This window comes from Leucopleurus acutus (assembly GCF_964270905.1).
Source record: "Leucopleurus acutus genome assembly, chromosome: 4".
In the NCBI taxonomy this organism is placed as follows: domain Eukaryota; kingdom Metazoa; phylum Chordata; class Mammalia; order Artiodactyla; family Delphinidae; genus Leucopleurus; species Leucopleurus acutus.
The window spans coordinates 152,891,774-152,918,232 of record NC_139146.1 but is presented as its reverse complement, the minus strand read 5'-3'; the positions used below and the strand labels follow the sequence as shown (position 1 = coordinate 152,918,232).

Genomic DNA, 26,459 nt, shown 5'->3' with positions numbered 1-26,459 from the left:
TGTGTCCCACTGTTTGTGCAGGGCTAAGAGAACATTCATTTACCAAACACTTGTTTTTCCATCTCCATGTGTGTTGCTTTCCTCCCCTTTGAAGCACAAAACCCCTACCTCAACATCCTCTTTTGTCTTTAGCTGAAAATGGTATTTAAGGTGAAGGTTTCAGCCATTTTGGTGAGTTACCCAGTTTTCTTGGGTCTCTCCCATGTATACACGTTATTAAATTTTGATTTTCTCCTGCTAATCTGCCTTATGTGAACTTGATTCTTAGACCAGCCAAAAGGACCCAGAAGGGTAGAGGAAAATTTCTTCCTCCCTGACACTCTTCTCTTTGTCCATCTTCCATCTCTCATCCCCTAAAGTCCGAATCCACTCATCCTGAAGACCCATTCAATTGTTACTACTTTCATAAACTCTCCTTGATTCCCAGTGTTGGAGGTTATATTCTTAGTTCACTTTATATTTTATGTAGGCCTTCCTATGACATTTATCCCCTTGTATCTTACATGATAGTATACAATATAATCTAATGTAAACAATTTTTCCTGATAAACCATAATATTCCTGTCATCCTAAGCACACAGAACAATGCCTACTACAGAGTGAAGTTTAGTGGCAAACACATAGACTTCTTAACTGGTTTGGCATAGGTCTGATAATAAACTCAGCCACTTGGTTCTTAACTTCTCTGTGTTTCAGTTTCTTCATATAATCATTGAATGATAATGCTGCTTTCTTGTTATCTTTGAAAAGTTTTCTAGCCTTGTGACACACTTTAAAGGATTAAGTGTTTACCGAGATATCCCATCTGTATTCTGCTTGCAATTTAAAGTGGAAATGCAGTTTAATTAAATTTGAAGAGCATACTGACGTCTTGCCTTAAAGCTTTGTACCAAGCAGCTATTTCACATTTATTACTTTGCTAGTTTCAAATATTACATAAAATATAATTCAGTGTTTTAATATAAAATGATCATGTGGTAATTACTATCCTCATTTATATGAATTTTCAGAGATTTAAGTAATTTTTCCAATATCAGACAACTGATGGACGACAGAGGCATAACTCAAAAAGGATCTTTTGGGCTTCCCTGGTGGCACAGTGGTTGAGAGTCCGCCTGCCGATGCAGGGAACACGGGTTCGTGCCCCGGTCTGGGAGGATCCCACATGTCGCGGAGCGGCTGGGCCTGTGAGCCATGGCTGCTGAGCCTGCACATCCGGAGCCTGTGCTCCGCAACGGGAGAGGCCACAGCAGTGAGAGGCCCGCGTACCGCAAAAAAAAAAAAAAAAGGATCTTTTTATACCAAGTACATATCCTATTTCCTGCCTTTTTGGAAAAAAGAAATATATACATATGTATATATTTGGAAAGTCCTATATATGTGAGTGCATATAAAAATATTGAAGATTATCCATCTATCTATCATCTATCTATCAATCTAAAATCTCACTTAACTTTCATTACTTGGTGATTTTCAAATACCAACCAGTTAATTTAATGATTTTTTTTTCTCTTTCTTTTACACACAGCTCCAAACTTTCCCTTCTGTTTTTTGCCTCTTACTCTTTTTTCTTTGAATTATTTTTAATGAATAACCTGTCATACACTTTTTTAACCAAATCATCTTTACAACTTTGCTCTATAAAGTATACTCAATTTTAAGAAGTCTTTAAGCATTTTAAACATATATAATTGATTCCAAAATATCTTAACATAAATATAATTTTCAATTCTTATGCTAATTATTGTTGTTAACATATATGCAAACTTTATCTATTAATCAACTTTGGTTTTTCTATAAAATAAAAAAATTGTCATTATGTAAATAATTGTTTTTGATATATGGTGACAGTGAAGTGCTGTTCCTACTCTAAAAATAACCTTGGAAGCATCACTGTGGAATTAATATCTTAAACTAGAATCAATAGGAACTGATAGTAAATGTTATCAAACATTTCCAGCTCTGCATTTTAGAATTATAACTCCCTTAGCTTTTACATTCGTTTCCATACAGCCACACACTTAAATTATCTCAATTATATACTTCTCTTAAGAAACAGTCTGTACTTTGAGGTCAAGCAAACGTACCATATTGGGTAAAGAAACAGAAAAAAGAACAAAGAGGAATTAGAGAATGAATCTTATACTCACGGAATGTTCTATAAAATTCTTCAAGAGCCAGGTGCTTGTCTGAGTTAAAATCATCATATTTCAGTAGATCATACAAAGTGCAATCAGAAGGGTCCTTGCCAAGTTCTTCCTGTTTTATCACCTGACAAGAAAATTAAATTCAGGCAATTATATCTGTCTTAACATTTCTATAGTATAATTAATTATATGTAAGTCACTTAATAGGTAATTTAAGTCTGTAGTTGGGCAAAGAACTGAACCTATGAGAAACCTGGGTTTTCAGTTACTGGACATTTATTTTCAACTGTTTCAAAGATATACTTAAAAATTTGACTTAGTTGCTTTGACGTTAAGATATGTACTTAGAATTTAGCCTAAAATTTCTAATACAGAAACCTCCCAGTAGGACCCAGAAAATCTGAACACTAAAAGGACATTTTTGTATTTCAGTCATTTCCTTTGCTCCACTTATATTGACTCAAGGAAATGCCTGCACATGAAAATTTCCTCCAATGTCTCAGTGACCCATGTCAAAATAGAACAGTTCTTCTCCAACAAAAATAGTGAGGAAATTTGGTCCAACTTTCATCTTCCTATTATTTGTAAAAAATGAAGTTAGTATTTTTTTTTTCTCTTCTGCCTGAACTCCTCTCCAGCTGGAAATGAAGGCATTTGGTATTCTGAATTAACTCCCTGGGTCACAAAGGAGCTATTCAACAAATGACTGTTTCCAGGAGCCAGATAGAATTAATGCACCAATTGATGATGGAAACCTACCCAAGCAGGGGTGAGGAAAATCACCAGACTGCTTTTCTACTCTGTGCTCTGTCCCATGGGGCAGCTTTTTTATACTCTGTTTTTTACCAGACAGATATAGCCTGTCTGGTAAAAGAGGTCTCCAAGATTTTTCAAACATTCCTTTTCATTCTGGGTAGCTGCATAGCTGTGTCCACGGTCTTTCATATTTGTCCACAGAGGGAGTGGTTCATATGGCTTGGAGCTTTGCTTCCCCGTGTTTTTTTTTTTTTTTTAAGTTGGTGCAATCAGGAAACACAGACTCTGAAGTCAGCCAGCTCTGGGTTCAGACCATGCCAAGGACACTTAATAGTTCTAGAATATCTGGCAAGTCACTCAACCTTTTCTCAATTAGAAATTAAAGATAGTAACCTCTATCTCTCCTGGTTGTTGTGCAGACTTATAAAAACATGTATATGCTTATACACACACATATCGTCAAGTGCAAGACATACAGTATACATTCAGACCTAATCAAAGTTAAAAATAATGATTTTTATTTAACGTGCTTCTCATTATAATAATTCATGCAGATTTCCACACCAGCTTGTGCACGTTATAGTTGTATATTCATGACGCTTTATTATTTCTTTTGGTAGACCGGGATGATTCAAGCTTTGTCACAGCAATGGCAGATTGGTGATAGGAATTACTAAAGAGCTATTTTTAACCTTTTATGGAACATCCGTAAGTTAGAAGTTGTTATGCCTGCGCTTGGATGAGCTGCAGAGACAGCGCTGAGGATGGAGCTTAGCCGATGGATCACTAGAAGCTCCAGCCCCTCCTGTAGCCACCTGAGTGGTGACATGCAATGACAGCACCTGCACTGCTAAATACGACTTTTACACATCATGTGTTCTCTCTTCTTGTTTACTGGATTCAAATTTCATTGGCTAAGCTGGCATTTGCTGCCTTAGAAGGGGAGGAAAGTGAATGATTTATCTGCTTTCCATATAAATGGATATTGTCAATAGTGACGATTAAAGCCCTAGGCTTTAGCACAGTCCAGCTGGAGGGATTAACAAAACTATCTAATGGCTGAAGCTATCTCTCCTATAAGCCTAATGGGGAAACAAGTACTGCTTTTCTGTTTAGAAAGCAACGGCGCTCTCAGCCACTCTCCATCTGTTATTTGTTGGATAATGGGAAGTGACTTTTCCCAGGTGGCGGAGGGGCAGTGTGTTTGATCTTACCTCACTATACTCTTCCTAAAGACCTGCAGTGCCAGCACTGCGGTAATTTTTAGGATGCAGTGACACCAGGATTTGGTCAGATATTTTAATACTATTTTTAGTGACTTTTAGTCACGTACCTGTTTGTGAAACGATGGAACAGAAAGTTGGGGGAGAAGCTTTCATCATTGTACTGTATGTCTCATATTTATTTCTGTTCTAATATTTCACTCAAGTTAAATCATGTATAGACCCAGAGAACAGACTCCTACTTTTTTCCTTGAAACTGGTTTTGACATAAGACTAGCTTGCTTTTGATTTGATCTTGAACTTGATTTGATCATGATTATAAAACTCCAGCTGGATATGCTGTTTTAATGAATGTGCTTTAGGAAAGTGCATGGTCCTGGCTAGTGAGCTTTTTATAAAAATCCTTGTTCACAGACGCTTGGCCATGCCCACGCACAGGGGAGAGGTGATTGACTCCCTCATTCTTCCATATTTTAAATACACGTTTTCCTCATTTAGTCCATTTTTGGTCAATGAAATAGTCTACTTAAGACATGCTTCCTAGTAACTTTTTCTCTCCTTTGTTTCCTGATGGGAGCATTGGCACACTCTGGGGTGTTCCAAATGCAGAAGATACCTTCCTACAGACCTTTTAACCAGCCTGGGAAAATTGCTTCAGATATTTGGAGTTCTGATAGCCTTAACGAGCTGAATGTGTGACTGGGGGAAAGAAAGTATAAAACAAAATAGCAGTAATACATTAAGCACTCTGGTGCTGGGGAACCAAACTTGTAGGACATTTATTTCATTTACCGTCTGGCTCTGGTTCCAAAGACTTCCCACTGTAGCTTCCTCAGAATGCATGTGTTACATCTGAACTAGCGTTTCTTGACAAGGCCAGACTCACTGAATATACTGTCATTGAAGTATCTTATGTTGAAACTTTAGTCTAGGAGGCCAGTCACAGTTTCATTTGCAAAGTATCTTTTTAATTCAGGTAAGTACATTGTTTTTTTAGGCATAATGCTATTGCACACTTAATAAAATACTGTGTAGTGTAAAAATAACTTTTATATGCACTAGGAAACAAACAAACAAAAATTATGTGACTTGCTTTATTGCAATATTGTGGTAGTCTGGAACCAAACTGCAATATCTCTGAGACATGCTTGTACACTACACAGAATCTCAGATGACGATAACTTATCTAAAGATAAATAAAACTGGAAAGAGACATAGAAAGTGCCAGAGGTGGATGCAGAGGATTGTCTCCCTGCTAAGAGATGTATGGTTATTAGATTTCTGGGGATAAGGCATGATTTGGACATCCAGGTTTATTATATTAACTCTCACAAAAGCAATAAGATACGTGTAGTTGATTTTGATGGTCTCAAGTCAGGTCATGGTGATGAGACCATCTGTGTAGGGGGTAGGAAGACAGAGGAGTCTAATCTTCCAGTTTTGTGTCTTGTTCTTTCCTCTCCTTGGTGGAGTGGGAGAAAAGATGAACTCGTGAGCTATACCACTCATACTGCCAACTACTAATTGGCACTTGCCAGCTCCCTCTACAAGGATTAAATCATGTGCTGCTGCAGCTGCTGACCTTCAACACCCCCTGAAAGGAGTTCAGGTGGAGAGCAGAAATGAGGCCTTCTGTGCTCTGCAAGAAAGTGGCAGAACAGGTCTTCAGATAGTTAGATATTTTCAGGAGACAATTTTATGAGCTCAATTCTTGCATCTCCTCATATCTAGAAAAGCACTAAAATCCTTCGTGGTGACGTCTGCTCCTTGTGACAAGTAACCTTCACGAGACCAGCAGAAACCCTCTGCAAAAAATATGTGCTTGATTGCATGTACTCCCTCTTCACCAAAATCACATGTATACTGACCTGCCCCCCGAAATCTTTGGAGCAGTTTCTCAGAGCTCTCCGAAATGCTGTCTCCCGGGCTATAGTCCTCATTTTGCCCCAAATAAAACAACTCACAGCTCTCACGTTGTGCATTTTTTTTTCGATTGATAATATGTTCAAGTAATCTGAGTTCTTCCTCATCCTTTGAAACTATTTTTCTCAAACTAATCATGCCTGTGTCAGAATCACAATGGTCTTAGTAGAGTTAGAGCTCAGTGATCCTCTATTTTAAAGAAAGTCCATCACGTTTGCGAAGTTAAGCAGAGGTAGATATATTCAGTCCTTTACTTGACAAATGTGTAGGCTCAGAAAGGCTCCAAGGCTCAGAAAATAAATATACTCCTGTGGTAACAATACACATCTCCAGGCACTGGCTTTTAACTTTCTCCCACATCAATATAGGTTGGCTCTTCTATTACTTGGTCCTCCAGACTACTTCTTATCCACTTTCTTCCTTTCTCCCTCTCTCCCTTCCTCCATCCCTCTTTCTTTCCTTTCTTTACAACCACCATATGCAAAGAATAGTTCTAGGGACTGGAGATTAATTAGTAAGTAAGAATGACTCCCTTATGGAGTTAATATTCTAGAAACAGTGAGTGGGAACATGTAATCAATTGAAAAAAACAAGATAATTATGGATGGTCAACAGCGCTTAAAAATAAACAATGTGAAAGGACAGAGGGTAAATAATTAATATTACAAATTATAATGGTTTAATCATATATAACTGATGCTACTCTGCAATAGGTGTATTAAAAGAAAAGAATTGCATAAAACAATCACATCTTCTAAGTTCTCTTTTAGGTTTCGTAACATGCTTAACACGTTAGAAGACATTTAAAAAATCATTAGGGCCAACATTAATTTTGAAAGACTAGCTGAAGAGATAAAATTATTAAACAATTGGTGGGATGAAAACTATTTTAGTTTTAAGGCATTCTATATGGCTCACAGGGATTCTCTGAACATGAATGCCAACATTTTTAGTATACTTTGACATTCTAAAGGAATGCTACAAACAATATATTTTAAATTTTTAAAAAATTTAATTTTAAATTTCAAGCTGTCTTATGATAGTATGAACAGAGTTAAAGCAAAAAAAAAAAAGAATATTTGAAACTACTTACTAAGGTTTCCAGCTACAATTGAAATTACTGTTTATTAATTGGAGCCCTGAGCTACACCTAACCCAACAATACAGGCCTTACCTTTCTGTTTTAAGTGCTAATTGTTGCTGTTATTATTCTGAAATTCTTAGCCCTTGAAAGGAAATTCCCAATTCTACTAGGATCTACCTACTGGCATTGCCAATGCCATTTTAACAACTGGTTTCTGCTGCCTTATTTTGTATACCTGACAGGTTTATGGGGTTTGTAAATGTTGAATAGGATTAATTACCACTGCACTCCCAGACAGTCCTCACTTATCTCCTTCTCTACCCAAACAAAGGCTTATTTATTTGCATTTAGTTTGTTTCCACTAAAATAGCATTTTATCTATGGGATAAAACAATTCTTACCAATCTCATTATACATAAATATGTTGACTAGCTACAAGAACCCTTTTAAAAATCTTTAAAACTGTAATAGGCTTAACAACTCAAAATAAAGACTAACTGTCCATTCCCTATGTAACAGTTCTAATAAATTTTAAAGAAAATGGATATGTACAAAGTCTGCAAAGACATCAGCACCATGCCTATCCTGTTAGCTTAAAAATATCTAGCGTTATTTATTCTTGCTTTTTAATTTAATTTTGTAAATGAATTCACATATGGTAGTCATTGAGCAAATGGCTCTTTAAGTCAAATATATATAACATAATAATCTAAATCCTGAGAACAAGTAGTTCCTTTTATTATTTTAATAAACAGTTGTCATGTGTGCACATTAAGGAAATATTTCATTCTAATATGTATTCCCAATGTGAATCAGCTTATTAAGATGACAGAATCTAAATGAAGAAAAAAGCTAAATCAATACACTCAATACAGCTGCTAATTTAAACTACAAGGGAATGACTTTGCATACTTAAACTCCATGGGTGGTTATTTTATGAAATGGGGAGAAGGCTGAGGAACACATTTGCCAAGCCATTAGCACCATTTCACTTCAAGAACTCTACGTTGGCTGCTCTTAAATTAAGCAAGGAGAATTTTAGGCTGAGGTTGGCTCTAATGCCTTGGCACATACAATACAACCAACCCCTAAACCTGTAAATGCCTCAAGGTTATGAAGTCAAAACCTAAGGACAACCAGTCACAAACAACTAGACTTTAATCTGTAGCCAATTAGTACTTTCCTTACTTTGCTTTCACCTTCTCTCTGTAAAAGTTTTCCCTAGCTCCCCTCCGCAGAATGCTTCTAACAACTTTTGGTATGGCGCTGCCACATTTGAATGGATTTTTGCTCAGATAAACTCAACATTTTAATATGCTTCAGTTTATCTTTTAACATTGCTAATAAACTCAAGGGTGCCATTCTGCTGAGTGAAGTCTGCGTATGCATCCCCTCATTTTACTCTGAGGAACCATGATGCAAGAAGTAGTTGTCCTTTCTCTAAGGGACAAATTATACAAATTCCCTTGTGCTTCTAACCCTGGTTAACCTCTGTGACCCTATAAAATCCAAGTCTTCCCATATTGCTCTGCACACTTCCCAATCTGACCTAATCTCATTTCCTTTCCAACTCAAACCCATCATAGTATCCTCTGTAAATCCTGCTCTCTGATCAGAAAATTCTCTTTTGGCTTCTATTTTTATGAAAACATGTTCTTCACCATACTGACTTTAAGAAAATCTGGCTACCCCTTAAGAAAACCAGTTGTCCAATAATTTTAACAATTGGAGACTAATTTTTTTCTCACGTCTATTCTACCTCAATGGAAGGAAGATGGTCAAAAATTAAATGCTTCCCTATTGGCACTTCTGGATTTCTTCCTCCTCCCAAATGAGTTTTCTTTCATCAGATAGACAGATAGATAGATAGATAGATAGATGGATGGATGATAAATAGAAGCTACTCCTTTGAATGTCAGGTCATTCAGTTACATAATTCTTTCCTATTCTCTCCCCATAATTCACCAATGATTTACCCCTCAATTCACAATATTTCTGTCTACCTTAACTCTTTATCAATATCCCCAGAAACTTCAAAATGCATATGAATAAACCACCAGGAAGAGTTCTATGCCTCTTTTCATAGCAAATGATCATTAACCTTCTCTCTTCAAATGACCTTTTCCTACATGCCAGCCTGCCAAAAGGAATGTGACCATACCTTAGGTCACTTCATCTTGAAATCCTCATTTCAAGCATTTCAAGCATCTATTTTGGAATAACATATGTTCTTAAAACCATAAATGTGTTACTGTGTAGCTGAGTGCCTGACCATACTAGTCACATACACAATACTTAGGGGAGAAACCCTGTTTGTTATTATGTTTCAAATAAAGACTATACTTTACATTTGTTAAGGCTTTTTCAGTGAGCTACTATCCTATGAGACATACATTTGAATATTAAGCAAATTTGCAGCATATTGCTACAAGGACAATTTTCACTGAAGCAAGCATTAGTAAAGCTCAGATTTCACCATAGACCCAAAGAGAGCCCTGAATTCTCGCTGTTGGAGAAGGCAATTTAAGAGAAGCAGGAGAGAGATACAGACAATAGAGGGGAACCTCAGACACTTGTTTACATTTGGGGAATGGAACTAAGAGAGAACACCAAACAAGCAAAGTTTCACACCGTCAGCCTGGTCTTTGGAAAGAGCCAGAAAATTTGATTTTGCCTTTAGTGCGTAAAACCGGTTACTGGCTGAGACCACTCAGGTCTACCACCTCATTCTGAATAGGACCCAGGCAGTATAGCACAGATTTAAGGAAAGACACAGGGCTGCCTAGACCAAAGTAAATTAAATGTCCATTTACCCGTTGTCAATAAAGAGAGAAGAGACATCTTAAAACAAAAATGCTCAACAAATACTTTAAATGTGATTGAAATATTACCTTTGTCATATAGTAATTAAGACATGTATATGGGAGAGGAGAGAGTGATGAACTGTTCTGTTCCTGTAAAAATGCTCCCCCACTCTCCCCTGTCATCCAACCCCATGTCCCTCAGGAAGGCAAAAATCCTCACCAAGGGTGAAAATGGAAATCATACACACTTGAGGAAAGAGAGAGAGGTGGGATTTCGCTTGGTTCTGAGGGTATAAAAAATAAGGCAGAAGACAGAAGATAAGAATTTCTACTAGTCTCAGGGATTGAAGACTTATTTGCCAAAGGAAAGACTGTGCCAGATATTGCTTTATTTTTTTTTAACATCTTTATTGGAGTACAATTGCTTTACAATGGTGTGTTAGTTTCTGCTGTATAATAAAGTGAATCAGCTATATGTATACATATATCCCCATATCTCCTCCCTCTTGCACATATCGGTTTTTGATGTTGGTGTTATTATATTCTATAACTTGCCATTAGTTTTTAAGAAAGGCACATAGATGTTGGCAACTATTGAAAGTGATGTATTTGGTTCTACACATTTAGGGGGAGAATATAAATAAAACAGAACTATATTGTTTTGAGTGATAAGGAATTTGGAGCCCCAGGGAAAATTAAGGAGTTGAAACTGAGAGACAGACTTGGGTCCTGCGTCTGTGGTACAGAAAATGCAAGGCATGATCTGGACAGAGCACAAGGAAAGGAAAAGTGTACAAAGTGCTTCATCTAAGCTGGATTTCAATGTGTGATTTGTGTAATATGTGATATAATCCCATCCTCTACCACCCTATACATCTTCAGTCATTCAACCAAGTACATATTGCTTTTTGCAAATGGATTGTGTGTGTGTGTGTGTGTGTGTGTGTGTGTGTGTGTGTGTGTAGCTCAAAAAGAAATGCAAAGGGAATGACAGACATCTGGATTATAGAAACGTAATAGTATTATTACAATTACTACTACTATTATCATTACTCAGTTACTGTACTATACTAACTGAGGACTTATATATTTTTAAAATATTTAAATTGTAAAATATAGTCAATTAAAGCATATTGTTTCTTTCATAACACATCAATGTCTGTCTTAATCAAGATATTGCTTTCAATTATTTCTTATAACTTGGTTTTATGGGCAAGAAAAAACTGCACAAAACTAGGTATTTTACAGTTTGACAGGTAAGGATATTTTAGTATAATATATATTAGCATCTTAAAAACAAAATATATATGATACTTATTTAAAGTTTAGTTCAATTTAACAACATATCTGTAAAGACAGGGGCACTATATACTCTGGAGAAAAATGCCCAACACCACAGTGGTTGCAGAATGATGCCATGTACTTGTCTCTAGCCTAGAACTCAGGATTTAACAACATTCATACTAGCTACGTGAGATAAGCAGATGAGTACTTCAAATGATATGAGCAAAATAAATAAATAAAACATGCTACCATTTATTTTTCATAATTTCTTGGAATAACCAGACTATTTTTCTTCTTTTGTAAGAAACATTTTTTCATTGTGAAAATTGGTATTAAAATGCTTGCATATTTAATAACGTGTACATAGATTTCTGGGTTGTAATGGCCGATTTGTTCTCACCTATCAGCTGATTGTAAACATTAAAAAATGCAGGGCTTCCCTGGTGTAGTAGTGGCTGAGAATCTGCCTGCCAATGCAGGGGACATGGGTTCAAGCCCTGGTATGGGAAGATCCCACATGCTGTGGAGCAACTGGGCCCGTGAGCCACAGTTACTGAGCCTGTGCTCCGCAACAACAGAGGCCGCGATAGTGAGAGGCGTGCGCACCGTGATGAAGAGTGGCCCCCGCTTGCCACAACTAGAGAAAGCCCATGCACAGAAACGAAGACCCAACACAGCCATAAATAAATAAATAAATACATTTTAAAAAAAATGCAAAGGATGAACTGGATGGAAATATTGATCAGTTGCTCATCCACTAACTCAAGCATGTGTGCCCTCTTTATATTTCCATTATCCTCCACGGTATGCACAGGAAACTTAGATTGGAAAATTTAATTAGAGCTAACAATTACATCATGTTTTCTATGTGCTAGTTATGTTTCTAAGAAGTCTACATTTTCAAAATAATATCAGTATCACATCCAGCTTACGTACTAGGTGTTATTATCATTGTTGATATGTAGAAAGGGAAGTTGGGACACAGAGAGTTTGGGTCATTTGCTAAAGGTTGCACAGGAATTAAGTAGTAGATATGAGTCCAGGTTCTATAATCAAAGTTCTTAAACTGTGATACTATAGATCTTACCCCCTTTAACTATTGCTTTTTATTATCTCTTTCTTCTCTCAACTACCTCTAGTTTCTAATTTACTTGAAAATCTGCAAGAGAAGCTTTAGAATATATATTCATTATGTGGAGTATGAACAGAACACGGGCAGCCAGCTTTTATGCTGAATTTATAAAACCTCAAAGCCAAATTACGTTCATTAATTTTTACTTGCCATTGGCAGTATCTTGGAATTACAGATTACATTTCTGCTAATAATAGCTTGTAAATTATTAGCAGACACCATTAAGATCCTTTTCCCTTTTACTGTTTTAATTTAAATTATTTTGAAACTTGGTATTAAATGAGGATATTATATGTTTCCAAGCTGATTTTTAAAGTCATATATATTATTGACTTTAATATAATAATACTTGGAATACAAGTTCTTTAAAAGCACCTGTAACCTAAAAAGACACAAGTCAAAAACAATATTTGTGCTCGTAAGAGCTAGAAATGTATTATATCTTTTCCACGGCGTCAGTTACAACCTTCTGGTTTTTTCATAGCTGATTGCTGACAGATGAGACGCTAACATTTCCACTCTATAAAGCTGAAGGAAGGACTGGGGCATGTCTTCAGGGGTTAGTAAGTATTACCTCCCCAGATCCTTCCTTGCCTGTACCTTGTGGATGGTCAACATATAAACAGGATTCTGAAGATCCTTTCTGCTCTCACATGATAACTTTCAGATGAATTGGAAGGGCACTTTTCAGATGTAAAAGCAAATCCAAATCAAAGGTCAGGAAAAACAAAACTAAACGTTGTAGCAGATGACTTTATTATGGGTTGTGCTCTGTCCTCCCCAAAGGTATGTTCAAGTCTTAACCCTGAGGACTTCAGAATGTAAACTTTTTTGGAAATAGGGTCATTGAAGATGTAATTAGATACTGTAAGATGTGGTCCTGCTAGAGTAGGGTGGACCTTCAGTCCAGTATGACTGGTATCTTTGAAGAAGGGACAAAATGATGTGAAAACAAATACACAGAGAGAAGCTATTTGACTGCAGAGGAAGGGACTAGAGTGATGCACCTACAAGCCAAGGAATGCCTGGCACTACCGGAAGCTGAAAGAGGCAAGAAAAGACTCTCCCCCGCAAGAGGCTTCAGATAGAGCATAGCCCTGCCAACACCTCCATCTCAGACGCTGAGCCTCCAGAACTGACAGAGAGGTTGTCTGAGCCACCCAGTTTGCGGTACTTAGTTATGGCCACCCTAGGAAACTAATATAAACTTGGATGTAGCAGAAACTTGAAACAATTATAGGTGAGTGATGTCAATGCCATTTTCCAGTGATGAGCAATTTTCTCTTTGGACTCAGAAGTGGGTCCTAGATTTGGTCAGATCATGTGTCATACCCAACCACTGGTTAAAATAGTGTAGACATGTTAATGAAAACTAAAAACTATTATAAAATTAAAAAGTAAGAAACAAAACCAAAAACACAATATATTTGAATATGTCAGACATGCATAGATCCAAGTGACATGCCTTAATTATAAATTCATTTTAACTGAATTACGTCATTACTAGAAATGTAAAATTCTAAAGAGTTTCATTCTTGAAAAATAAATTATGACATGTATGACAACATGAATATCTTAATTAAAAGTCGTCTAACTTTACCTTAAAATTCCAGAGTTTCATTCCTTGAATCCCAGGGCCTGGGACTTAGTAACTACTCATTAAATGTAAGCTGAATTAAAGAAGATAATGAAAACGGTGTGTTTTTTAATTACCTAGAATGACAAGTCAATTTGCTCACAAGGTCACTTTGACATGAAGTCTCTAAACTAAGTTACACTACCCTAAAACTTGAAATACTTGCATAATAAGACCGATATTCCACATTGTTGGATTTTTTTAAGTAAGCCATAAAATTAAATATGAAATGTGAATGGCATGATGTTGTGGAAATAGACAATTGAATTTTTTTTTTGAAAACTATATTTCCTGTTAAGCACAGTCAGCAAAATCCACCTTAAGATCCACTATAGGAATTACAATGGACTCAGCAACACTCCTCAGGGCTATCACCAATTTCCTAGTCGCCCTGGAGTGGTTTATTCTCTCCTTTGCTCCCTAAAAACCTATATATATTTGTGGAGAAACTTTATGTCCATCATTTTACATTTCCATCACTATTCACAAGTAATTTAGGTTCTTAAATCTGGGTATTTCAATTTCCTTCAGCAGTCTGTCTCAGTAACACACACATTAAAATATTTCTAATTTTCCAAAATGGCTCACATAAAGACCTTTTGTCTATTAAAATATTCTCTTCTCTTTAATAACAATTTGTCTATAGGTATCATTTTGGTGGCAATTTTCAAAGAAATGAAATTTAATAATGTTGACATAATATTAAAATCAGATTTAATATACCTGATCTTTGATAATTAAAAAAGTACTGGAGTAGGTCAATAATTGAATACCTTCTTAAATCACTTATTTACAATATGTTATAGATGTACTCAACTGCTGTTCAGTAATGCTCTTGAATACCAGATAAACAAGCTTCCACTGACTGATAGAAAATTAAACATTACAAAAGCTCCAGAATATATCTGGAGATATTTTATAAATTCTATAAGAGAGAACTGGCAATTCCTTTAGGTATTTAAGGTATAGAAACCGGTCAAAAGTAGGTATCTCTTTTAAATTGTACAACATCATACAAATATTACTTAAAATTAATACTGCTGATAGAGTAGTCAAATTTTTCTCTTAAAAATATTTTATGTCTATAGTCAAATTATATGAATAAAAATATTTTTATTTATATAGCATAAATTCACACAAATGTAAATATATTGCATATGCTATACTTAAATTAGCTTGTTAATTTAGTCATTAATCCTACCTGAGTTAGTTCATTGATATCTACAAGTCCATTACTGTCGGCGTCAAAATATTTAAACATTTGATCCACCAGCAACTTCTTCCGAAATACGTCATCACCGTTAGGGTTTTCATTGTCTTGTGTAACATATTTTTGATTTTGTAAATCTAAAAGCATGCTTTTCATCTTGCTGTATTCAGTGGCCTCGCAGTTATCTCCTGTAACAAAAGAACTAAGTTATTTTCAAAACAATATTATTAGAAAGGAATCATTTATTTTTATTAATGTTTTAAGCTGATATCTAGTAGATAGCATGCTTTGTACATAATATTTATGTTTCTACTTGCATACTTTACTACTTGTACAAGGAAAAAAGAATGGGCTATTTACATGAGAGGATAGAAAATTTTCATTAGTATCAAATCCAATAACAACACAAATACTGTGTGTTTTCTCGATGACAAAGTCATTGATTCTATGAATGTACATAGAAAAACATGATAGCTTCAATTGGCTCCAATGTTTAAATACACTACCTTAGTTTAACTCCTCACTATACATGTCTATAGTGATAATTTCACAGGTTTTGAACATGAGGTTCAGGGAGATGAAATGGCTCACCCAAACAAAGGGTTAGATTGTGCTGGATTTTGTGCTTAAACTGATATATATATCTGGCTCCAAAAGAATCTAGTAAGTTTTTAATTGGAAATATATATATTTTTTACATTTGGATTTGTTTTGAAGAAGTTTGCGTGTATTTACATTTTTTCTTGATTCTATTTTTTTTTGTTTTGTTTTGTTTTGCGGTACGCGGGCCTCTCACTGTTGGGGCCTCTCCCGTTGCGGACCACAGGCTCCGGACGCGCAGGCTCAGCGGCCATGGCTCACGGGCCCAGCTGCTCCGCGGCATGTGGGATCTTCCCGGACCGGGGCACGAACCCGTGTCCCCTGAATCGGCAGGCGGACCCTCAACCACTGCGCCACCAGGGAAGCCCTCTTGATTCTATTTTCAATGATGCTAAGCTCATATTTGTTTTCTTACAAAAGTTTATTTATTTACTTATTTTTCTGATATTCATCTATTTCTCCGTTTAGAGTCTTGGTGTATAATATGAAATATGTTTCCATTTTGTATCTTGAAGTCTTAACCTGTCAATTTCATTTCCACAGCTAAAGTATGAGCTTACTGAAGTAACAACACATTACAGATTTTCAGTATCTCCCATAAAATAACCAGCAGAACACTGGGAACTTCACAGTTAATGGAAATTGTTGCTTGGCTTAATATCTTCAAAAATAACTGCAATTGCTCTAATATCTTAACATCATTATTTTACAAAGGATTTTTCTTACAACAGTCTCCATGCTGATGTCTTTATAACACATTGAAATGAAATGTGCTTACTATTGATAGCAAATGTGATATAAAATGTATACAGAAAATACAATGTGTAATGTAATTTATAAATGAAAAAGTAGGCATTATATTAGCTGAGAATTTCCACAATATATTTTTTAGGAAAAAACCTAACTTTATAGTTGTAGTTCATTTCGACAATTAAGTTGTGACAGAGTCTACAATATTTCTAAAGATTTTAAAATATATGTCTGAGAAGCATGGGGTTGGGGTCTCATTCCTTTTCCCGACAAGATGGAAAACAATCTCTTCCAGAGAGATGAGAGACTATCTTGTTTTTCAAAGACAGTGAAATGGCTTCTGTTTTTCAGCAATTTTAGTGTTTAGTAATCCTGTCAAGAACTTCATTTTTTACAAGATGTAAACTTTGTACCACAAATTAAGTGAATTTTGCACTATTCTGTTCTCAGTAAAGAATAATAATATGTTTTCATAATAGAACAGAAATCACTGACAAAAGGGAAAAGTAATCAAGTCCAGAGGGATAGGTAACAATTTTGTTGTCTGTGAAAGATGCGTAAGAGGAGCCTTCAAATACGTGTGCGTGTGTGTGTGCAGCAGGAAGAGGGAGAAAACCATTCCAGCAGCCCTCCCTGGGATTTCTGTATTTGACCTTGGACCTGCCTGTCCTTTCATTTGACTGATGGGAAGGAGGATGGAGTCTGGGGGAAGTGACCTGTGTCTATCCATGATGAGCAGGTGAGAACATGGGAAATAGAATTTAAGTGCTGAACACCTTTTAACTAATATTTGAAATTTGGTGTGAGGAGATACAATTTTAGGTTGTTACACTCTAATTTTGACCAAATCAAGTAATACAATCATCATCATGCTCTCTCTATAGATATTTTTTCCCAAATTGTAAATTCCCTGGCAAGTCCAGGTATTGAGGTAGTTGCTGGCAATCCAAAGAAAACAAAAATAAAAGCATTGCAGTTAAGGTATTCACATTCTATGGAATGTGCAATAAACAGTCCTAAAATTATGTAACACTTTGTAGAATTTAAAGATTTTAAATAATCGCTGTTACAGATTTTTTTTAGTAATAAATAGATACATCTATTATTAATATATATATTACCTGTAATGCAGGCTTTCTATGTGCCAGGAACTTTTTATGTATTAAATCACTTAACTCTCACGACAATCCAACAAGAAAGACCTTATAATTACCATTATTTTACAGATGAAGAACTAAGACACAGAGATTAAATAACTTGTTCAAAATTACAGAGCTAGAAAGGAGCACAGTGATTTTTACAGCCAGGCAACATCTCTTTTAGCCTTTATTCTCTACTTTTCTCATCTTCAGAACTGAGTTTAAAATCAACTTATACATGCATTCAGTAAATTTGTCCAAGGATTATTTGGAAAGTGAAAAACAAATATAATAATAAACTCCAGGCAATGTCATTGCTTAAATTGCAGGTAGAGAAAAAAGAACTTGCAATGGGAGAGGGAGAAAAAGAAAAGGAGTATCTGAGAAATAGCAAGAAAACTATAAGTACTGAAGAGGAAGCTAACGGGAAAAGAACTTTTCAAGAAAGAGGGTGTGATGAAAGGTTAAATGTTTCAGAGTAAAAATAAGATAAGAAATGAAACCTGCTCATTAGATTCCTTAAGTTGGAGGTAATTGATGACAATAAAGGGAAATTTTAGTGAATAAATGGAAAAGTCCTATTACAATAGGTTAAAATGAGTAAAAACAAAATGACGATTTGGAAATATTAAATGTTTACTACCCTTTTAATAAGGATCAATATAAAAAAACAGAATTAATGAAAAAGAATAGATATTTAGAAATAAACATCAATGTATATTAAGAAATCATGGCCTCATCCAAGAATAATTTCAAGAAGGAAGTTAAGAAATTTTAGTTTGTTGATTTGTTTGCTTTGGTAGGATTCCTTTCTCAATACTTAATCAACCGATGGTGTTAGGAAAAGAAACCTGACACCTGCTGGCATTAGGCAGCGAAAGGAAAGAAAACTTCTGGACTCACTTGGTGCTCTTGGAGACCAGTAAGAGATCACCTCTGCTGTGCCTGTTCTAGACACTGAGGACAAGATGAATGAGGTCGCCACCTGATGGTACCTATACCATCCTCCTGCCTATGAATGCAGATTCCAGGGCTGTGCTGACTCTGGACTCAGAGTGATTCTAGGGCAGTTAAAATCCACCAGGTCTTGTGGGGCCTGGAAGAAGGCAGAATCTCTGACTTTCTTTTTTTTTTTTTTACTTTTTTTCCCATTTAAGTAATAGATTCATAATTTTATTCCAACTAAACTATTCTGTGAAACAAAAAACATGCTTGATAATGCCACATGGCCAAAACATGCATGATATTTCTGTATTCTTATTATGTGCACAAGTTCTCACTTGTTTTTTCTAATTAATTTTTATCGCAGTATACTTGATTTATAATGTTGTGTTAGTTTCTGCTGTAGAGCAAAGTGAATCAGTCATACATATATACATATCCGCTCTTTTTTAGATTCTGTTCCCATATAGGTCATTACAGGGTATTGAGTAGAGTTCCTCATGCTGTACAGCAGTTATTGTTGGTTACGTATTTTATATATAGCAGTGTGTATATGTCAATCCCAATCTCCCGATTTATCCCTCCCCCCTCCCCCGCTTTCCCCCTTGGTAACCATAAGTTTGTTTTCTACATCTGTGACTCTGTTTCTGTTTTGTAAATAGGTTCATGTGTGCCCTTTTTTAGATTCCACATGTAAGTGATATCCTGGGGGATTTGTGTTTCTCATTCTGACTCTGACTTTCAAATGGTCGAACCTGTGTATTGGCAAGGCTTCTCCAAGACTCTACTGAACTGAGGATAATTACATTTTATATATCTGATAGTACCACCATCAGTTTTGAGTACATGATAAGTGCTCAAAATTATAGATTCTATCAATTATGCTTAACACTACTTTTTCAAAGCCTGTAATTTGTTCTTATCTCTTTGAAATTACACTTTTATCCTTCCCTTCCATCCATCATTAAGAAGTACCAATTCCTTTCAACATAAAAATAATCAAATCTAAGTATACAAGAATATTACTTGCCTCTTTTTAGCATTTATATTTCAAATTTGATTAATATGATCCTAATATAAGCTGAAATATTAGAAATTAAAAGGATATAAATTAAATGTTTTTATTTTAGCATCAATTCTTTTCATGTATTAGAATGCATACTGGAATTGTTTTTTCATCAAACTATTAAACAATTGCTAAAAGAAAACTTTTACACCTTTTTCATATGTAAACAGTTTTTAAAATGTAAATATTTTCTAATATGTGTTTTAGAAAAATACTTTGCATTTATAACATAAGGAATGTATGAAAACTTTAGTATGTTGATTTAATATGCATCTATGAATAAATTCAACATGGAAAACTATTACATTTAAATTCATTTTTAAATTCATTGTTAAACTGTGTGTTTGAAGGAATTAAAATTATCTTGGTTAAAAGTAGTCTGAACAAAATTAAAATAAACTTTAACTGGAGTATCTACTAAAATATGGAAAATCTAATGGTGTAAATTGTTTTATATTACATAAACTTTACTTAAAAGTTCTTATTAAAACATGTTTACAGTTACACATAAGATTAATGTAAAACTGTTATGTTTCAGATACTATTCTAATTCTGGAAATTTACTAATACAAGCACACCTACACATATCACTTCACAACTTTCTACATTTGAAGAGCCATGATTTCCTCATGGAGAGGGATTTTTTTTTTAAACAATAGACTTTACTTTTCAGAGCAGTTTTATTTTCGTAGAAAAATTGAGCAGAAAATACCGATTTTCCATGTACCCTTTGCCCCCCCATACGCACAGACTCCCCCACTATCAACTTCCCCACAAAAATTGATGAACTTACAGTGATGTCATTGTCACAAAAACCCCTATATTAGAGTTCATTAGTACATAGGGTTCTTGGTGTTATATACTCCATGGGTTTTAATAAATGTATAATGACATGTGTGTACCTGTATCTACAGAGTAGTTTCACTGCCCTAAAGATCCTCTGTGCTCTCTGCCTATTCATCTCTCCATCCTCCTTAACCCCTGACAAACACTGACCTTTTTACTGTCTCCATAGTTTTGCCTTTTCCAGACTGTCATAGATTTGGAATTGTATACAATATGTAGACTTCTCAGATTGGCTTCTGAGAAGTCAATGCATTTAAGATTCCTTTGTGTCATGGCTTGTTAGCTCATTTCTTTTTATCACTGAATAACATTCCACTGTCTGCATGGACCACAGTTTATTTATCCACTTACCTACTGAAGGACATCTTTATTGCTTCCCAGTTTTGGCAATTTTGAGTAAAGCTGCTGTAAACATCCATGTTTAGGTATCTGTGTGGACTTACATTTTCAAATCCTTATCCTAAGGAGCATAATTACTGGATTGTATGTAAGATTATGTTTAGCTGTGTACAAAATCACCAAACTGTCTTCCAAAATGGCTGCACCAGTTTGCATTCTCATCGGCAATGGATGAGAGTTCCTGTTGCTCCAAACCCTCACCAGCACTTGGTGTTGTCAGTGTTTTGGACTCACCATTACAATAGGTGTGTAGTTGCGTCGCGTTGTCTTACAGGGAATTTTTTAAATGAACGAGGGACTATATTTTACAAGAGACATTGGTTCCATAACCTTTCCCCCACTCTCTGCACACACACAATGTGATTTGGCTTAATTTAACATCTCCTTAAACGTTGTTGACTAGTTAAGTGAAAATGATTAAAAACACAATTAATTCAATTGACATGCTTACTGATTAATTTTGGGAATTACTCTTACTGGAAATAAAAGGAAAGTATTTTGAGTTAAATATTAATTCTCCAAACACTTTGTTCCTTATGATGTAACTTTTTTCAATTATATGCCACATGGTCATTGACAACTGCCTACATCTATACAAGCAGTATTAAAAAGGGGTTTGATTTTCTAGCTTGGCAAATGTGGTATTATAATTTAATAAAGGTGTTCTAGTAACCAGGTCACTTTGCTCTCTTTACCCTGAAAGAACATTAATTAAAATGCTTTTGAGGGACGAGATTAGGCATCCCATGCTCTGTTTTCAATTATATTCTTCAAAGGTGACACACTTTGGAGCAAGTAGGCAGCTTAGCTCTTACTATCCCCACCCTCTCTCATCACCCTCACAAACAGAATCACATATTATAAAGTAAAGATGCAGAGAATGCTGGCAGAAAACACAACAAAATAAAACAGAGCACAATACAATGATGATGGCTATCTAGAATGCTTGGGAACCTTAGTGAAAAATGTATATTTATCTTACCTGAAATAAATACAACTTGTAATAAAATTATCACAATTGCTCAAGTGTGTGATTTTAATGTTTAGTGAATTAACAGTCTTTTAAGTCATTATCTTTATAGTTAAAACCAAGAAAATACAGTATGCTTCATATGAAAAGGCATACCTCCTATAAAATACGTGAGAAGTAGCTAATGATGTCAAACAGTTTATGAAATAAGTTTTTCCTAATTAATTATTGTTTGTTTTCTGGCAACCTTTCTACAAATATTTTGTACACAATATGAAGGACTTTCATCTTTTCACATTTTTGCAATTGCTGTTAAAGTATGAGTGCATGTTGCCTTAAAAATTATACTACACAGTTCTTACAGGTCTCATTGTGGTAGTCTGTGTTTTATAGAAGTTTTTAATTTTGATTTATATTATCTGGATTTATAATATTTCAAGGAGTAAAGATATATAAAGGATATTCTTGAATTTTTAAAAAATTTGATGAAAGTAATTTAAAAAAGTAATCAGGTTACGAAAAAGTGTCTATCCCTTAATCAAGTAGAGTCAAAACTAAGACTTGGCGTGCGCGTGTGCGGGAGGGGGCGGGTGGGGAAGGATCGCCAGAGAGATCCCGAGGCTAGGCTCGTGTGCCCGCCCCCGCCCCCGTCCTGGCCCCCAGCTCCCACCGGGTCGGCCCGGCTCAGCCATGATCAAGGCGATCCTCATCTTTAACAACCACGGGAAGCCGCGGCTCTCCAAGTTCTACCAGCCCTACAGTGAAGATACACAACAGCAAATCATCAGGGAGACATTCCATTTGGTATCTAAGAGAGATGAAAATGTTTGTAATTTCCTAGAAGGAGGATTATTATTTGGAGGATCTGACAACAAACTGATTTATAGACATTATGCAACATTATATTTTGTCTTCTGTGTGGATTCTTCAGAAAGTGAACTTGACATTTTAGATCTAATTCAAGTATTTGTGGAAACATTAGACAAGTGTTTTGAAAACGTCTGTGAACTGGATTTAATTTTCCATGTAGCCAAGGTTCACAATATTCTTGCAGAAATGGTGATGGGGGGAATGGTATTGGAGACCAACATGAATGAGATTGTTACACAAATTGATGCACAAAATAAACTGGAGAAATCTGAGGCTGGCTTAGCGGGAGCTCCAGTCCGTGCTGTATCAGCTGTAAAGAATATGAATCTTCCTGAGAGCCCAAGAAATATTAACATTGGTGACATCAGTATAAAAGTGCCAAACCTGCCCTCTTTTAAATAAAAAAAATTTTAAAGGCCACTCCCAGGTAAAATCCGGGGGAAAAGTCATCTAAGTTTACCATGCAGCTGTTTACCAAAAACAGAGGAGGAGAGTCTTAACTTCTGCTCTTGGATTTAAGTCAAGGTACTGCATAGAAGTCATGTAAAATCAGTATGGAAGTTCATTGTTGCTTTTCTTGCTCAGTGATTTTGAAGAAATTGAGTAGTTACAGTGTGATTTTTTTCTTTATTCTCTAAACTGCATTCCTATGACCACCTAAGGCATGCCTCTATGTATTGGCTACCACAGTATTTTGAAAAGTGTTTGGGACATTTCTTTAAATTACGTATAACCCAAAATGTTCGTGTTTTGTATGGATCACAAATACAGCATTCCTTAATTCTTTCTGTTATTTGTCAGAATTGTTATTTAAAGAACGAAGTATGTATTGCATGAAAACATTATGACTTTTTCTCTTAGTTTAAATAAACTCCAAGGTAACTGGACTTCTAAAGCAAAAAACAAAAAAAAAACAACAAAAAAAACCTAAGACTCATGTAACTCCATTAAGAGCAGGACTCTTTGTACTTCTGAACACTAAATAATCTTGTCCAATAATTTTATCACAGTACCCAATATGTGGTTTTCAATGAAAATTGTATTGTTTGCATTGATCTTACAGAAGGTATACTATTCATATCTGTGAAGCCATAGGCATATAATGATTTTAATCCAATATATACACAGCAATTATTGTGTGCTGGCACTGTTCTAAGTATTTTACAGGCGGCTCATTTAATCTTTAAAATGATCCTGTGAAGTAAGTACAATTACTATACCATCTGCTTGAAACATAATAAGCCCAATAACAGGCTTGACATTTGACTTTACATGAAAGATTAAGAAAATTCTGACCCAACAATTGTAAGCGCATCATACTAGTTAACTCAGACATTTCTCATGAGGTACACAGGACTCACAAGTTGCATCTATTTGTCTCTTGAGAAGATAGAGAAGCTTTAGTTATTCTTTCTTTTATGTTACTCTACAAATTTGTGTGAAATTCTGTCAAGAATTTACAGTTTTCTGAGGACTGCCTGCATACACATATTCATGTATATGAATACACATATTCAATAATAAATCATATGTCTTTTCTCTGCTGCACTGAGAGAGAGAGAGGTCTTTTGGTTGGTAGGATTTTTAATTTCCCCAACAATCATTAGGAATGCTGCATAATATTGATAGAAATGTCTAAACATTTCTCCAAGCCTGTCTAAACAACATAACTTCAAAAATATGAATCAAATGGAGATATTAACAGGCAAACTTGATAAACCACAATGATAGAGAAACACTGTAATACTTCTAGATGGGAAATGTAGATCAAGCAGCCATTAAGCATAGTGCCTTGGTGTGGAGCAAACCCAGAAATATACTCTTACAGGAATATAGTACTCTTCTATAAGCATCAGGTCTAATGCTACATTTATATACAGTAGAAGGTTGAGGTTGAGTTACTTTCTTCCTGAAGTTTATAGTTTGGTGTTAAGTTTCCAAGTTATGAGCATAAGCATATGTCTTTTTCTGGTCACTGAATATCTTATTCAGTCAAGAGTTCATATATGTCTTGTCTCAGAATATCTCAGTTACTCTTTGTCTTATTTATCACAGAAAAATACAAAAATGATAGTAAAAAACAGGATTTCTTCTATGATTTCTACTTTATGCATTTTCTATATAGCCTATTCATTATTTTCCATCAAGCAAACAAAAGAGATAATAGTCATGAATGGGCATCAACCCCCAGCTATGTCTTTATCCTATTAAATTTAACATAAAGAAATATTCTTTCCAAAGTACACCTAATTCTAAGCAACAGTAAATATTCAAATACCATTATACACTAAACATCACAACAGTAACATTTATAGTATTGTTGTTCTTTTGCTTTATGATACTTTCATACAGGCTCAACGCTGAAGTGGGTTAGTATATGTAACAATTAATAGCTTGGATTTGGGAACAGATCTTTTGTATGTATTGCATGTGTGGGGGGCAATATCACTTTATTGGATTTTTTATCTTGATACAATGATCATGTACAAATAATTTATTTGAATAAATGTAACCTGTAAAAAACCATGTCCCTGGGGTAGTCACTATGTGTTGTCATTATTTCTTTTAAGAACAGCTGACCTTCAGGAGACATCGTCCAATGAGAATCCTTTGATATTTCACATTTCAATTGGTCATAGCATGGATGCTAGCGCTAACTGCCTCCTCACTGACCCCAAACCAACCAAATAAACACAAATGATTCTACCAATTTGTGTCTCTCTGTATAAAAGGATCACCCAATGCTCTCAAGAGTCCTGGTAGCAGCAGTTAAATAGTTCAGTCATCGACAGAAGACTTCTTCAACTGGACTGCCATTCTCTACTATATAATGATTCTATGGAATATTTCCAAAGTGGACCCCTATTTTTGTCTGAAATTGCAATAACATAAAATACTATATATTAAGAACATTTGGTCATATATTGCCTACATGCAACATCTATTGTTCTGTTTTCTGGAAGACTATAAATGTTATCTGTTCAATTCCTCAATGGTACATATTCATCGAAATATGATACTATTTGACATTTTATTTTAATTTACACATAGTCACACACAATAAGTAACAAATATTTATTTAGTCCTACACTTTCTTATGGGTATGCATCATGTTTAACAATAGCTCATCATGACCTTGACCAAAGATTTATAAGAGATAGCAAAGGCAGAGGACAAATGAATAGGAGGACATGGGGTAATTAACACTGGAAAGTTTCTACATTAAGTATACACTGTGTGTGTCTTCTGTAGAAATTAGGTTTATGAGACAGTGAGTAAATAAATATAGGGGAAATGATAAATTAATCTTTTTTTAAAGATAGAGCAATTTCATTCGTTCATTATAGTTCTTTGGATATATTTTCAACAAAACATAGTAAATATTCTACATATTAGAGAAAACAAACATTTCCTGATGTTAATAATAGAAAAAAATTTGAAAACAAGTTTTTCACCAACAAAAACTGAAAAACAGTCATATTTCTGACAGAAAATAGGTCAGATTTGATTCATGGGCAGTTGATGACTTCCTAGTTAGGTCAACGGCAAACATTTTCCATAAATTTATAGCTTAATTTTGTTCATTAAGGTGAAAATTATCTTGAGAGTACATGATATGATAAAAGCATTTTATCCAAAATATGGTAGTGGCAAAGGTGTATTGAAATTAATAATAGT

General features: G+C 35.1%; 1 protein-coding gene and 1 pseudogene across 4 annotated transcripts in view; one reads left to right on the top strand and one right to left on the bottom strand.

Moving 5' to 3' along the window:
- The window catches only part of FSTL5 (follistatin like 5), a gene marked incomplete at both ends in the record, with an annotated part of 643,376 nt that overhangs the window by 321,220 nt on the left and 295,697 nt on the right, over positions 1 to 26,459 (bottom strand). For all 3 annotated transcript variants that reach the window (XM_082838713.1, XM_082838714.1, XM_082838712.1), the window contains 2 exons: positions 2,151 to 2,271; positions 15,191 to 15,387. In XM_082838713.1, coding sequence (XP_082694839.1) covers positions 2,151 to 2,271; positions 15,191 to 15,387 — 318 coding nt within the window. The remainder of the gene's footprint in view (positions 1 to 2,150; positions 2,272 to 15,190; positions 15,388 to 26,459) is intronic.
- Positions 22,602 to 23,179, top strand: LOC309961450 (AP-3 complex subunit sigma-1-like; annotated as a pseudogene). The gene has a single exon. The product of its transcript is annotated as an AP-3 complex subunit sigma-1-like (transcript).